Raw genomic sequence first — 12,864 nt, 5'->3', positions numbered from 1 at the left:
ATGCTGGTACAAATCAAAGGTATTTATTCACAAAATGCTGGAGTAACTCAGCAGGTCAGGCAGCATCTCGGGAGAGAAGGAATGGGTGATGTTTCGGGTCGAGACCCTTCTTCAGACTGATGTCAGGGGGGCGGGACAAAGGAAGGATATAGGTGGAGACAGGAAGATAGAGGGAGAACTTGGAAGGGGGAGGGGAAGAGAGGGATAGAGGAACTATCTAAAGTTGGAGAAGTCAATGTTCATACCACTGGGCTGCAAGCTGCCCAGGCGAAATATGAGGTGCTGTTCCTCCAATTTCTGGTGGGCCTCACTATGGCACTGGAGGAGGCCTATGGCAGAAAGGTCAGACTGGGAATGGGAGGGGGAGTTGAAGTGCTCAGCCACCGGGAGATCAGGTTGGTTAAGGCAGACTGAGTGCAGGTGTTGAGCGAAGCGATTGCCAAGCCTGCGTTTGGTTTCGCCGATGTAAAGAAGTTGACATCTAGAGCAGCGGATGCAATAGATGAGGTTGGAGGAGGTGCAGGTGAACCTCTGTCTCAACTGGAAAGACTGTTTGGGTCCTTATATTGTGATAATATTGTGATTCTTTTTGTAAAATATTTTCCAAAACTGCCTTTCAGAACCCGCTTGCCATATCGATTTTAATTTACATCAAATAGCTCATATTTCTAAAGCAGGGTTGCCAACCAGAATAGACCAGCAGGAAAATTGTCTTAAGCAAAAGAACTCTACAATATAAAATTCTGAGAAGCATAGACAGGGTAGAGAGTCGGAATCTTTCTCCCAGGATGGAAGTATCAAAGACTAGAGAACACAGCTTACAGATGAGAGGGACAAATTTAGGGGAGACATACAGGGCAAGTCTTTTTGCACAGCACGTGGTGGTTGCCTGGGATGTCATAAGGTCATAAGTGACAGGAACAGAATTATGCTATTTGGCCCATCAAGTCTACTCCACCATTCAATCATGGCTGATCTATCTATCCCTCCTAACCCCATTCATCTGTCTTCTCCCCATTACCCCTGACAGCCGCACTAATCAAGAATTTATCTATCTCTGCCTTAAAAATATCCATTGACGGCCTCCACAGTCTTCTGTAGCAAAGAATTCCACAGGTTCACCACCCTCTGACTAAAGAAATTCCCCCTCATCTCCTTCCTAAAGGAACGTCCTTTAATTCTGAGGCTATGACCTCTCGTCCAAGACTCTCCCAGGTGTTGCCACGAGCAGTGGCAGACGCAGATAAATTCACGTTGTTTAAGAGGCTTTAAGGTCAGCATGTGGATATGCAGGGAATGGTGGGATATGGAGAATGTACAGGGAGATGAGATTAGTTTATCTTGGCTTCATGTCCAGCACAAACATTGTAGGCCGAAGGACCTGCTCTATGTTAATATAAAAACATTACAGAACTATTGCTGTGCCTCAAATTTTTCGAATACATAGATTTCTCCTTCATCACATGCACTAAAATTTCCAATTTTCCTTCCTTCCAATGCAGTGGCAAATGATGCAATTAGACATTTGCTTGGATTCCAATAGCCTTTCATTAAAAAGCTTTCGTAAGGAGCAAATGTCAGGACAGGGGCTTTTCAGCTGCTGGGTAATTGAACAAAAAAGTATAGACAATTCTAATGAACCTGGATGAGTGGAAGAGAAGTAGGCTATAACTTTCAAGCAAAATTCACCAGGGTCACCAAATAGCAATCAGGGTAAACTTTTATGTTCCAGTACTCAGTTCTCTTATGGCTTATAAAGTATATGACACACTTTTAGAAGAATCACAGTATGACTTAACAATATTCAATACAGATACCAGCATTTTTTTCAGAAAACGACTCCATGGTCATTCTATCCTATTATAAGACCTTCAAACCTTCTTTTAATTACAAACTTATTTCAGTTGTTTTTTGGTCACTAAACACTGTCGACAGACCAACCAAAATAATCTTTACTGAAGATAGACACAAAAAGCTGGAGTAACTCAGTGTAGGAAGGAACTGCAGATGTTGGTTTAAATCGAAGATAGACACAAAAAGCTGAAGTAACTCAGCGAGGAAAGAACTGCAGATGCTGGTTTAAATCGAAGATAGACACAAAATGCTGGAGTAACTCATCTGACATCTTTACTGATGGCTCTTAAGCACAACTTGTTTCTATTAGCTGCTTGCATTAAACAGCACAATATCTAATTTTCATGCAATTATTATCACGATAATGGATTTCACACAAATCACAAAGGGCAGATACTCAAGTTATTGGGAAGACGGGACTGTGCCAATCAACACTCCCAAAGCCAATTAAACTCTCATCTCAACTGGATCCAATTACTGAGATACACAACCCTCTTTACCAAGCCGGATGCAGAAAATGACATAATATTTCAGATGCAGGATAGAAACATGTATTCACAAGAATAAAAACAGTAACATTTACCTGTTGAAATTCAGATTTTTTTTTAGATTTAGAGATACAGCGCGGAAACAGGCCCTTTGGACCACCGGGTCCGCCACGCCCAGCGATCCCCGCACATTAACACTATCCTACACACACTAGGGACAATTTTTACATTTGCCCAGCCAATTAACCTACATACCTGTACGTCTTTGGAGTGTGGGAGGAAACCGAAGGTCTCGGAGAAAACCCACGCATGTCACGGGGAGAACGTACAAACTCCGTACAGACGGCGCCCGTAGTCAGGATCGAACCTGCGTCTCAGAAGCTGCATTCGCACCGTAAGGCAGCAACTCTACCGCTGCGCCACCGTGCCGCCCATGATTAACCCACTCTGGACCTATTTCCCCACATTTATTAGATGTCTCAGTCCCTTTGGGAATTTTGTCTTCCCATTTCTTGACTGGAATTTCATTCTCCAAGCACATTTTTCTCTGGAACAATATTACCCTAAATGGCAACAATACTAGTGCAACAAAACAAATTCCATCTGCGTGAGGATTTTCAACCTCTTTGGACATCCATGTTTTACTAATCCAAATCATCTGGAAGGGGGCAACTATCAAACTGCATTCTTTGCCCTCACTAAATGGACCAAAAATGCAGTTTGATTGTTTGCCCAAAAAACAAAGTGCTGACGGAACTCAGCAAATCAGCCAGCATGTGGACAGATGGTGTTTCAAGTCAGGACCCTTATCAGTCTGAAGTTTTAATCAGTCTGAGAAAGGTCCTGACCCGAAACATCATTTCATGATCACCCTCCACAGATGCTGCCTGATGCACTGAGTTCAACCCGCACTATTTTCAGCTCAAGATTCTGGCATCTGGTCTCTTGTGTATCCATTGTTTGTTGGCCCCATCAATACCTGATATCGGTGGAATATGGATTCATCAAACCCCACACTCAACCGAGACTTCGCTAATTTACCATCAGCCTCCAGACAGAGTGAGTGTGCCGACATGAATACATTGCAGTCATTTAATCACAGTGACACCCCTCCCTCACTCTGCACCCCTCCCAGTGCCCACACCACCCAACAACCGCATGCCAGGGTGCCAATGTTGTCATTCCCAGAGGTTCCCTCAGGACTACTTACACAAAGAACAGGCACAAGTCTTTGGCAGCCCCTCTGGATCTCATTAATGCCTTCAGAGGACTATCCTAAACCCTCCCATTGATGCAACATCCATTCATTCAGCAGCAGCTGTCCCCTGTAGTTGTGGATTTTGTCTTTTATCGCTGTAAATCCCTTTAGGTGTTGGGTTCAAACATCACACCTCATGGAGTCATAGAGTGATACAGCATGGAAACAGGCCCTTCGGCCCAACTTGCCCACACCGGCCAACATGCCCCATCTACATTAGTCCTACCTGCCTGCGTTCGGTCCATGTCACTCTAAACCCATCCAATCGATGTATCTGTCCAAATGTTTCTTAAATGTTACAATAGTACCTTCCTCACCTACCTCCTCTGGCAGCTCGTTCCACACCCCCCCCCCCCCCCCCCCCCCTCACCTTATACCTATGTCCTCTGGTTCTCATTTCCCTAATCTGGGCAAAAGACTCTGTGCTCTTACCCAATCTGATCCTCTCATGATTTTGTCCATCTCTATAAGATTACCGATAATTTTCCTACATTCCAAGGAATAAAGTGGAGTGGAGTGACAGAGGAGTGGAGGGGGGGGGGGGCAGGGAGTTGTGAATGGATATGAAAGATAATTTCATTGTCAAAGTGCCATTGGAACAGATCGACAACTTTTGTTTTTTCTTGTAAATTCTAAACAGGTTTCTAACGATTGGGGAATGTGAGATCATTGAGGAAGCTCAGATCTGATCTCAAAAATAGAGCTGTCATCAACATTTCAAAGACGATGACATTTATGGCCAACAGAGTGAATAACATATGGAGTTAAGCTTTATCAATGGTTCAGCACATTTATCCAGTGAAATGCTGAACAATATAATCTGACAAGTCAAAATTTGATCCCTAGTGCTGTCGGCTCATTGAAATGAAGACTATAATTAGTTCTCTGAGCTCCTGAGTTAGTTATCAGGGTTGGGGAGGAATTCATCCAAGTCCTGGCTCCTGATCACTATCTTACAACGCAGCTTAGATCTGCACTTTGTAAATGCCTGGATGCGGACTGAGTAACATTTTGCTGTAACAACGATCTGAGTATGATATTCAACATTCACAAGCAATGATCAAATAGCAACAGGGCATCACATCATAACTATTCAATGCATTATGAAAGAGAATACAAAATGGGACTATATTTACTTTAGGAGCAACATGGAACAAAGATGCATTTTTAAGCATAAATAGTTACTTCCACTGAGTGATGCTAGGTTGTATTGAATTTACCTTTTCAGATTCAATGTAATTGAGTGGGAAAGCTAACTGGACCCTGCTCCTGCTGGGACACAATGGGCTGGAGTAACGCAGCAAGTCAGGTAGCATTTCTGGGGAAATGGATAGGTGATGTGACGTTTCGGGTTGAGACCCTTGGTGAAGAAGAAAGCTAGAAGAGAGTAGAGGTAGGACAAAGTGTGGAAGGTAATAGGTTGACAGAAGCGTGGGTTTTTGTTTAGGCAGATGGTGGCACGAAGGTTAAAGATAAAAGCAGAAGGTGTGAGACAGGGTTGAAGAAGTTGCACATTGTAAAGCTGGACCCGAAACATCATGTCACCTATCCATGTTCTCCAGATACTGCCTGATCTGCTGAGTTACTCCAGTCCTTTGTGTTCTTTTGTGAATGAACCAGCATCTGCAGTTCCTTGTTTCTTCATGTTTCTCTGCCTCTGCTGATTCATTCAATTAATGGTTTTGTGGGAAAATAAATAACTTTGTGTCGTGGGAGTGGATCCAGGAAGTCCCTATACAACATCCTCAAAGTAGATGTTATCAGCTGCAAGGATAGTTTTTCTCAGGAAGTCGGGTCAAAACCAGAAGGATTGGGCAAGTGTTATTGCATGCTGCGTAGCTTGTTTCTAAGCTGCTCTCCTTTATCTTAAGTAATGATTGACAATGGTTCAAATTTCCCCTTAGCTAATTTCACCACTTTGGACATGCCTCACCTTGCTTGGCAGAAAGAACCCCCGTAAGGGCACTACTGCTGCTTCTTCCACTGGACTTTGGGTTCTTTTTACGTTCAAGAGCATTCTACGTGAAAGAGAAATTAGAAAATGCTGTGAAGAAATCATTTCTTTTAATAGTTGCATCCAATCACAATTCACAGATGACACCATTAAATGAATAATACAGGTGAGATGTTAGTTAATCAAGAGTTCATTCTGATTCTTAATCACCATTATAAACTCAAATTACATTCAGAGTTGGAAAGACTTAGCAATCTGCAAAATAGATTTGAATAATGGATAAATCGAAAAAAGCGTTCTCAATGAGGCATGCTAATTCACTGTTAGCACAGCTGCTGGGTTACCCTATGATTCCATAAATGTACTTTTATATTATTGGGTAACCAAGGACAGGTCAATTTCTAAACGCAATAAAAAGACAGATACAGGAAATCTGAAATCATACTAGGAAATAAGAAAAATATATTCAGCCATTCAGCCAAGGAAGAAGTTGATTTGTAATAAAATCAGAAACTGCTGTAAATATTCAGCAGGGCATGCATCATTTGTGGAGAGCAAAACAGACCGGATGCTTCAGCACGATGACCTTTCCACCAGAAAATCTCCGATAAAAGGTTATCGATCTGAAACACCGAGCATTTTGGTTTTACAAAAAGGAACATGAAAGTTGAATGAAGTAGTATTGCTCAATTTGTAGAAAACATTAGTTGACCTTCAGGAATACAAACACATGCTGGAAAATCTGACTGCAGGTAAATAAGGCCATAGAAAATTGTCTATAGCTTCACAAATGGGACTGATAATATTACTGAAAAATAATTATGACAACTTTATACAAAAACACTGAGTGGGCTCTGGTGAGAGTAACATATGGAATTTTGGGCACATCTTTATAAATCAGGCCTTAAAGCCATGGAGACCCACCAATGTAAATTATACAGCAAGATTTGAGATGAAAATCTGGGGTGATGACAAGATACTTGATTTGTGTGCCACAAATATGCATTTTTTAATGATTCTAATTTTGTCCCATATTCTAGATGAACATACACCATGATATTACACATGTTTACAAGGTGACATGAGGGTTTTGTGTAGGAAAATAACTGCAGATGCTGGTTCAAATCGAAGGTAGACATAGAATGCTGGAGTAACTCAGCGGGTCAGGCAGCATCTCAGGAGAGAAGGAGTGGATAACGTTTCGGGTCGAGACCCTTCTTCAGACTGATGTCTGGGGAGGGGGCGGGACAAAGATAGGATGTAGTAGGGGACAGGAAAACAGTGTGATAACTGGGAAGGGGAGGGGAAAGAGAGGGACAGAGCAACTATCTAAAGTTAGAGAAGTCAATGTTCATAGCGCTGGGGTGTAAACTGCCCAAGCAAAATATGAGATGCTGTTCCTCCAATTTGTGCTGGGCCTCACTATGACAATGGAGGAGGCCCATGACAGAAAGGTCAGACTGGGAGTGGGAGGGGGAGTTGAAGTGCTGAGCCACCGGGAGAACAGGTTGGTTAAGACGGACTGAGCGAAGGTGTTGAGCAAAACGATCGCCGAGCCTGCGTTTGGTCTCGCTGATGTAGAGAAGTTGACATCTGGAGCAGCGGATACAATAGATGAGGTTGGAGGAGGTGCAGGTGAACCTCTGCTTCACCTGGAAAGACTGTTTGAGTCCTTGGATGGAGTCGAGGGGGGAGGTAAAAGGACAGGTGTTGCATCTCCTGCGGTTGCCTGGGAAAGTACCTGGGGAGGGTGGGATTAGTGTAGAGGTAATGATCTCTGTGGTCAAGGTAATCATTCAATGCACATGAACCTTAATAACTAGGGACAAAGTTAATACCGCGATGAAAGAGCAATAAAACAAAACAGATAAAAGCTTGACTTGATGACGAATCTTATTGGTTGTTACTTTCTCCAAATGTGATAGTAAAAGATTTAACTAATACCTTAATCAGTAATCCCCAACAATACCTTGTATTTAGAAATGTTAGTCTTAAGGATATTAACTTCTTCCTGGATCTGCTTCAAATGTTCATGCAGATACCTGGACACGGACAAAAAAATAAGAACACGTTGCTTCTTTGCTCCTTTATATCAAAGCAGACTAGTTAGTTTCCTAACCAAGCTTGAAGACTGCTGTCAGGAGGACATTTTACTGAGGTTTATGCTGCCAACATGTAACCTTGCTTTTGCAATTCATCAATCACATGTGAATTCATCTCTCATCAGAATTAAGCGATACCAATCTTACTTGGTTTTTTTCAAATATTTCAATCTCTTGCACTGATATTCTAAGTTTCATTCAGTATGAACAGAGGATTTTACTTTCAATTGCTTTATCATCATAACATCCTCCATACCTGAGCCTGATATACAGACATTGTAGAAGTGAAGGCAAGATCTTTCTCAGAGACTCGAGCTGTCATAGGGACAGAACTGGAAATAAGGTCTATTAGATGTCTGTGAATAAGATCTAACCCCCAGACACATCTATAGGGGAGATTTAACTCAGAGACATAGCCATGGATAATGTTTACCACATGGACAGACCAATGGACTTGATCCATCTATTTCAAAGACAAAGCTATGAACGAGATTGTTCTTCAAGAAGAAGCAGATCTCCTGGCCCACAAGCAAGGTATGTCACAGCGAGACATGTGGATAGAAAGGGAACTTGAGCAGGATCTTCAAAATGGGGGGGAAAAAACCCAAGAGAGCTCTAAAACCTTTCTGATTTGGGGCTAAATGGACTACATTTAACCCACAATGGAGGTTCAGGCTCTGCAATTATCATAGTGATGTTATCTCTGAATCAAAATCAGGTGAAACTAACATTGTTTAATTCATGCTAGAATTAATTCTGCTCAAAATTAAATGGGTGTAAACTGCACCCATCTCAGGAAATTCACACATTTGTTATTTAAGTATTCCATTTATACTCTTACAATACATCGCTCCCTGGCTGAAGTATTCTAGTGGGAATGAGCCTGTCAAAAGAAAGTTTTATTGTGAGATGTGACCTTTTGAGCAGAAAGAAAATAATTCAGGATTTAAAAATTATGTTTAAAAATAGGACTCTAGTCCTTTCTCTGAGGTGCAAATGCAAAATCGTTCGTGAAATGGAAGGTCTGGAACATAAGAGAAAGATACTGACAATCAGTGAATGCCACCTTCTTTCAGTAATTGGTACTATGAGGTTCTTGGGGAAAGTTTCAAATATATTCTGAGTTCCACATTTCCTCTTGATGAATTCTTTTTGATGTGTTGCAGAAACACTGGATCCTCTAATCTTTAGTTGTGTCAGTGTGCACAAAGGGAGTTTAAGTCCAACTACTCAATAATTTGCATTTATCTCTACAGTAAAAAGAGAATCCAAGATTATAGATAACCATTTAAAATATAAATTTGTGCTAAAATGGTCTACTAACATTGGTAGAAAATACCATGATCAAGTAATGATAATATGGTAATTAACTAGCACAACTTCCTTTGGTGCCATTGCCAAAATAAATTTTCCATTGATAATTCAAATTTAGTTATGGTTATAAGTCGGCAGGGTTTTACCCACATTTTGTAATTGTACAATATTTAGTCTATTGGGACATAAACGTTAAATTACCTTTATTTAAAGTTATGCAGATTTAAATTTCAACGTTAACTGCTGCTGACAGAATATGTCAGAGACCTGCAAGTAGCAATTTGCTCCTGATGGAATTTACATTTTGTTTATTTGCTCGAATTTTATGCCAAAATCAGAACACCAGGGATAAATGTAAATCAGTAGAAGGTTGGACATAAATTTCAGATGTTTCATTGCATGCACAGTCACAGCTGAAGATTAGACGGTCAGTCTAATTTTTCTGCAGTATATTTAGAAGGATCTTCAATGTGAACATTTGGAACAAAGAATATTCTCTGTGAGTGAGTAACACCCAGCATCTTTCTCACAAATGGACGGCACAGTGGCGCAGTGGTAGAGTTGCTCCCTTACAGTGCCAGGGACCGGGTTCGATCCTGACTATGGGTGTGGTCTGTACGGAGTTTGTACGCTCTCCCCTTGACCGTGTGGGTTTTCTTCGGGTGCTCTGGTTTCCTCCCACATTCTCAAGACATACAGGTTTGCAGGTTAATTGGCTTCACTAAAAATTGTAAATTGTCCCTAGTGTGTAGGTTTGTGGTAGTGTATGGGATGATCGCTGGTCGACGTGGACTCGATGGCCGAAGGGCTTGTATCTCTAAAGTCTAAATGAATTAATGTTTCTTTGTTCCCCACTGAGTATTTTACACAGTGACTGGTTCTGTCTTGATACCTTTTTGGATGGATACAATTACAGCGCAGAATGGGATCTGATAATTTTCAGAAGACTACGTGACTTGCATTTCATTTTTGACCAGGGGGAGATAATATTTGAAAATGCCTCTAAATGGAGATGGCTTGATTGAGCGACAAGGGTTAATCAATGATCTGGGCTAACCGGATTGTTGCTCAGTAAAGCAAGTTCAGCGATTCAAATATCCTGAAGAGAAATATGAAACAGCTAATTTAACAATCCTCATCAATAGCCAGTGATTTACACTGGAAAGTATGAATACTTGGTAAATTTGTTGAGGGCTCCAGGATGGTGTGTTAGCTTTCTGGTTGCAGGGTCCAGGATATCTCGGAGCAGCTGCAGAGCATTCTCAAGGGGCAGAGAGAGCAGCAAGAAGTCAGTCTGAAGAAGGGTCTCGACCCGAAACGTCACCCATTTCCTCTCTCCCAGATGCTGGCTGACCTGCTGAGTTACTCCAGCATTTTGTGATACCAGGAAGTCAATATGCACACTGGCATAAAAGACATGGGTAGGAAAATGGATGAGTTCCCACAAAGTGAATGCAGGGAATTAGGCAAAAGATTAAAAAGAAGGACCTCAAGGTTAGTAATCTCCAAATTAATTCTGTTGCCACGTGCTAGTGAGGTTAGGAAAAGGAAGGTAGGACAGGTGAGTGCGTGGCTGAGGAATTGGTGGAAGGGGCACAGATTCATATTTTTGGGATCTCTTCTGGGGCAGAGGTGACCTGTGAAAGAGAGACAGATTGCACCTGAACCAAAGGGGGACCAATATCCTGGTGGATATGTTTGCTTGTACTACCTGGGACGGTTTAAACTAGATTGGCAGGGGGACAGGGTTCAAAGCAATACCTAGGAATGTGAGAGGCAGAAAGACAATAAAGAAGTCAATGACAACAAGTTCAGTAGACAAGACAGACAGGAGCATGGCAGGTTGCGAAGAAGGACTGTTGGATTAAACTGCATTTATTTTAATGCATATGGCCTGACAGGTATGGCAGATGACCTCAGGGCATGGATAGGCATGTGCTAATGGGACGTTATAGCCATTACAGAAACCTGGCTAAGGGAAGAAATGGACTGGCAGCCTAATGTTCCAGGATACAGGTGCTATAGGTGAGATAGATATGGGGGTAAGAGAGGAGGAGAAGTGCTTTATTGGTTAAGGAGAACATCACCACAGTCGTCCAAGATGACATTACTGAAGGATTGTCCAGTGAGGTTAAATGGGTGGAGTTGAGAAATAAAAAGGGGATGATCACCTTGTTGGAATAGTGCTATATGCCCCCAAATAGCCAACAGGAATTAGAGGAACAAATGTGCATTGAGTCTTCTGAAGAAGAGTCTCAACCCAAAACGTCACCCATTCCTTCCATCCAGAGGTGGTGCTTGTCCCGCTGAGTAACTCCAGCATTTTGACTGTCTTCGGTTTAAACCAGCTTCTGAAGTTCCTTCCTACACACAATGTGCAGTGAGGTTGCAAACAGCTGCAAGACTGACTATGGGGAAATATTTAAAATTTTCTAATATAGTTTTGATCTCCCATAGTGCTAACGGCCTTGATGGGGAGTAATTTGTCAGGTGTGTGCAGAAAACTTTCCACAGCAATATAAAGAGTGCCCTGCATAGGAGAGAGCAGAGCATGACCCACTCTTAAGGAATTGGCCAGGGAATGAGTTGACTGAGTTTTGGGACCAGCGGCCACAGTTCTATGAGCTTTAAAATAGTTAGGTAAAACGGGAACGCTGGTCCACAAGTTAAAGTTCAAAATTGGGGAAAGGCCAAATTTGATGGTATTGGATTGTAATAAGCAAAAGTTGATTAGAGTAGGTTGATTGTGGGCAAAGGGACGTCCGCAATGTGGAAGGCGTTTGGACAATTGTTTTCAGTTTTGGTCACCCTGATGAAGGAAAGATGCCATTAAGTTGGAGAGGGTGCAGAAAGATTTACGGGACATTGCCAGGACTCGAGGCCTAAGCTAGGGGGAAAGGATGGGTAGTTTAGGACTTTATTCATTGGAGTGCAGAAGGTTGAGAAGTGATCTTACAGAGGTGTTTAAATTCAGGAGAGGAATAGATAGGGTGAATGTGTAGAGTCTTTATCACAGGGTACTTTATCACCAGCACCTGGAGTACTGTGTGCAGTTTTGGTCTCCAAATTTGAGGAAGGATATTCTTGCCATTGAGGGCGTGCAGCGTAGGTTTACTAGGTTAATTCCCGGAATGGCGGGACTGTCATATGTTGAAAGACTGGAGCGACTAGGTTTGTATACACTGGAATTTAGAAGGATGAGAGGGGATCTTATCGAAACGTATAAGATTATTAAGGGGTTGGACATGTTAGAGGCAGGAAACATGTTCCCAATGTTGGGGGAGTCCAGAACCAGGGGCCACAGTTTAAGAATAAGGGGTAGGCCATTTAGAACAGAGATGAGGAAAAAACTTTTTTAGTCAGAGAGTTGTGAATCTGTGGAATTCTCTGCCTCAGAGGGCAGTGGAGGCCAATTCTCTGAATACATTCAAGAGAGAGTTAGATAGAGCTCTTAAGGATAGCGGAGTCAGGGGGTATGGGGAGAAAGCAGGAACGGGGTACTGATTGAGAATGATCAGCCATGATCACATTGAATGGCAGTGCTGGCTCGAAGGGCCGAATGGCCTACTCCTGCACCTATTGTCTATTGTCTATTGGTACGAGAATTGAGAATGAGAGGGCATAGGTTTAAGGAGAGAGGGAAAAGATTTAATGGAAACTTGAGGGGTAATTTTTTTCACACAGAGGGTGGTGAGTAAATGGAACAAGCTCCCAGAGGAAGGAGTTGAGGCAGTAACAATAACAACATTTAAGAGATATTTTGACAGATACATGGATTGGAAAGGTTTAGAGGGATATGGGTGAAATGCAGACAAATGGGCGAGCTTATATGGACTACCTTGGTCGGTGTGGAAGTTCGGCCATAGGGCTATTTCCATGCTGTATCACTCTATG

At 42.1% G+C, this 12,864-nt stretch overlaps 1 protein-coding gene across 2 annotated transcripts in view; it reads right to left on the bottom strand.

The window, feature by feature from the left end:
• The window catches only part of LOC144594266 (coiled-coil domain-containing protein 149-like), a 93,713-nt gene that overhangs the window by 23,336 nt on the left and 57,513 nt on the right, over positions 1-12,864 (bottom strand). For both annotated transcript variants that reach the window (XM_078400534.1, XM_078400543.1), the window contains exons 7-8: positions 7,524-7,596; positions 5,534-5,618 (exon numbers count right to left, since the gene is read on the bottom strand). In XM_078400534.1, coding sequence (XP_078256660.1) covers positions 5,534-5,618; positions 7,524-7,596 — 158 coding nt within the window. The remainder of the gene's footprint in view (positions 1-5,533; positions 5,619-7,523; positions 7,597-12,864) is intronic.

This window comes from Rhinoraja longicauda, chromosome 1, assembly GCF_053455715.1.
Source record: "Rhinoraja longicauda isolate Sanriku21f chromosome 1, sRhiLon1.1, whole genome shotgun sequence".
NCBI classification, from domain to species: Eukaryota; Metazoa; Chordata; class Chondrichthyes; order Rajiformes; family Arhynchobatidae; genus Rhinoraja; species Rhinoraja longicauda.
Note: the sequence above shows the minus strand (reverse complement) of the source record. Positions and strands in the feature narration are given on the sequence as shown.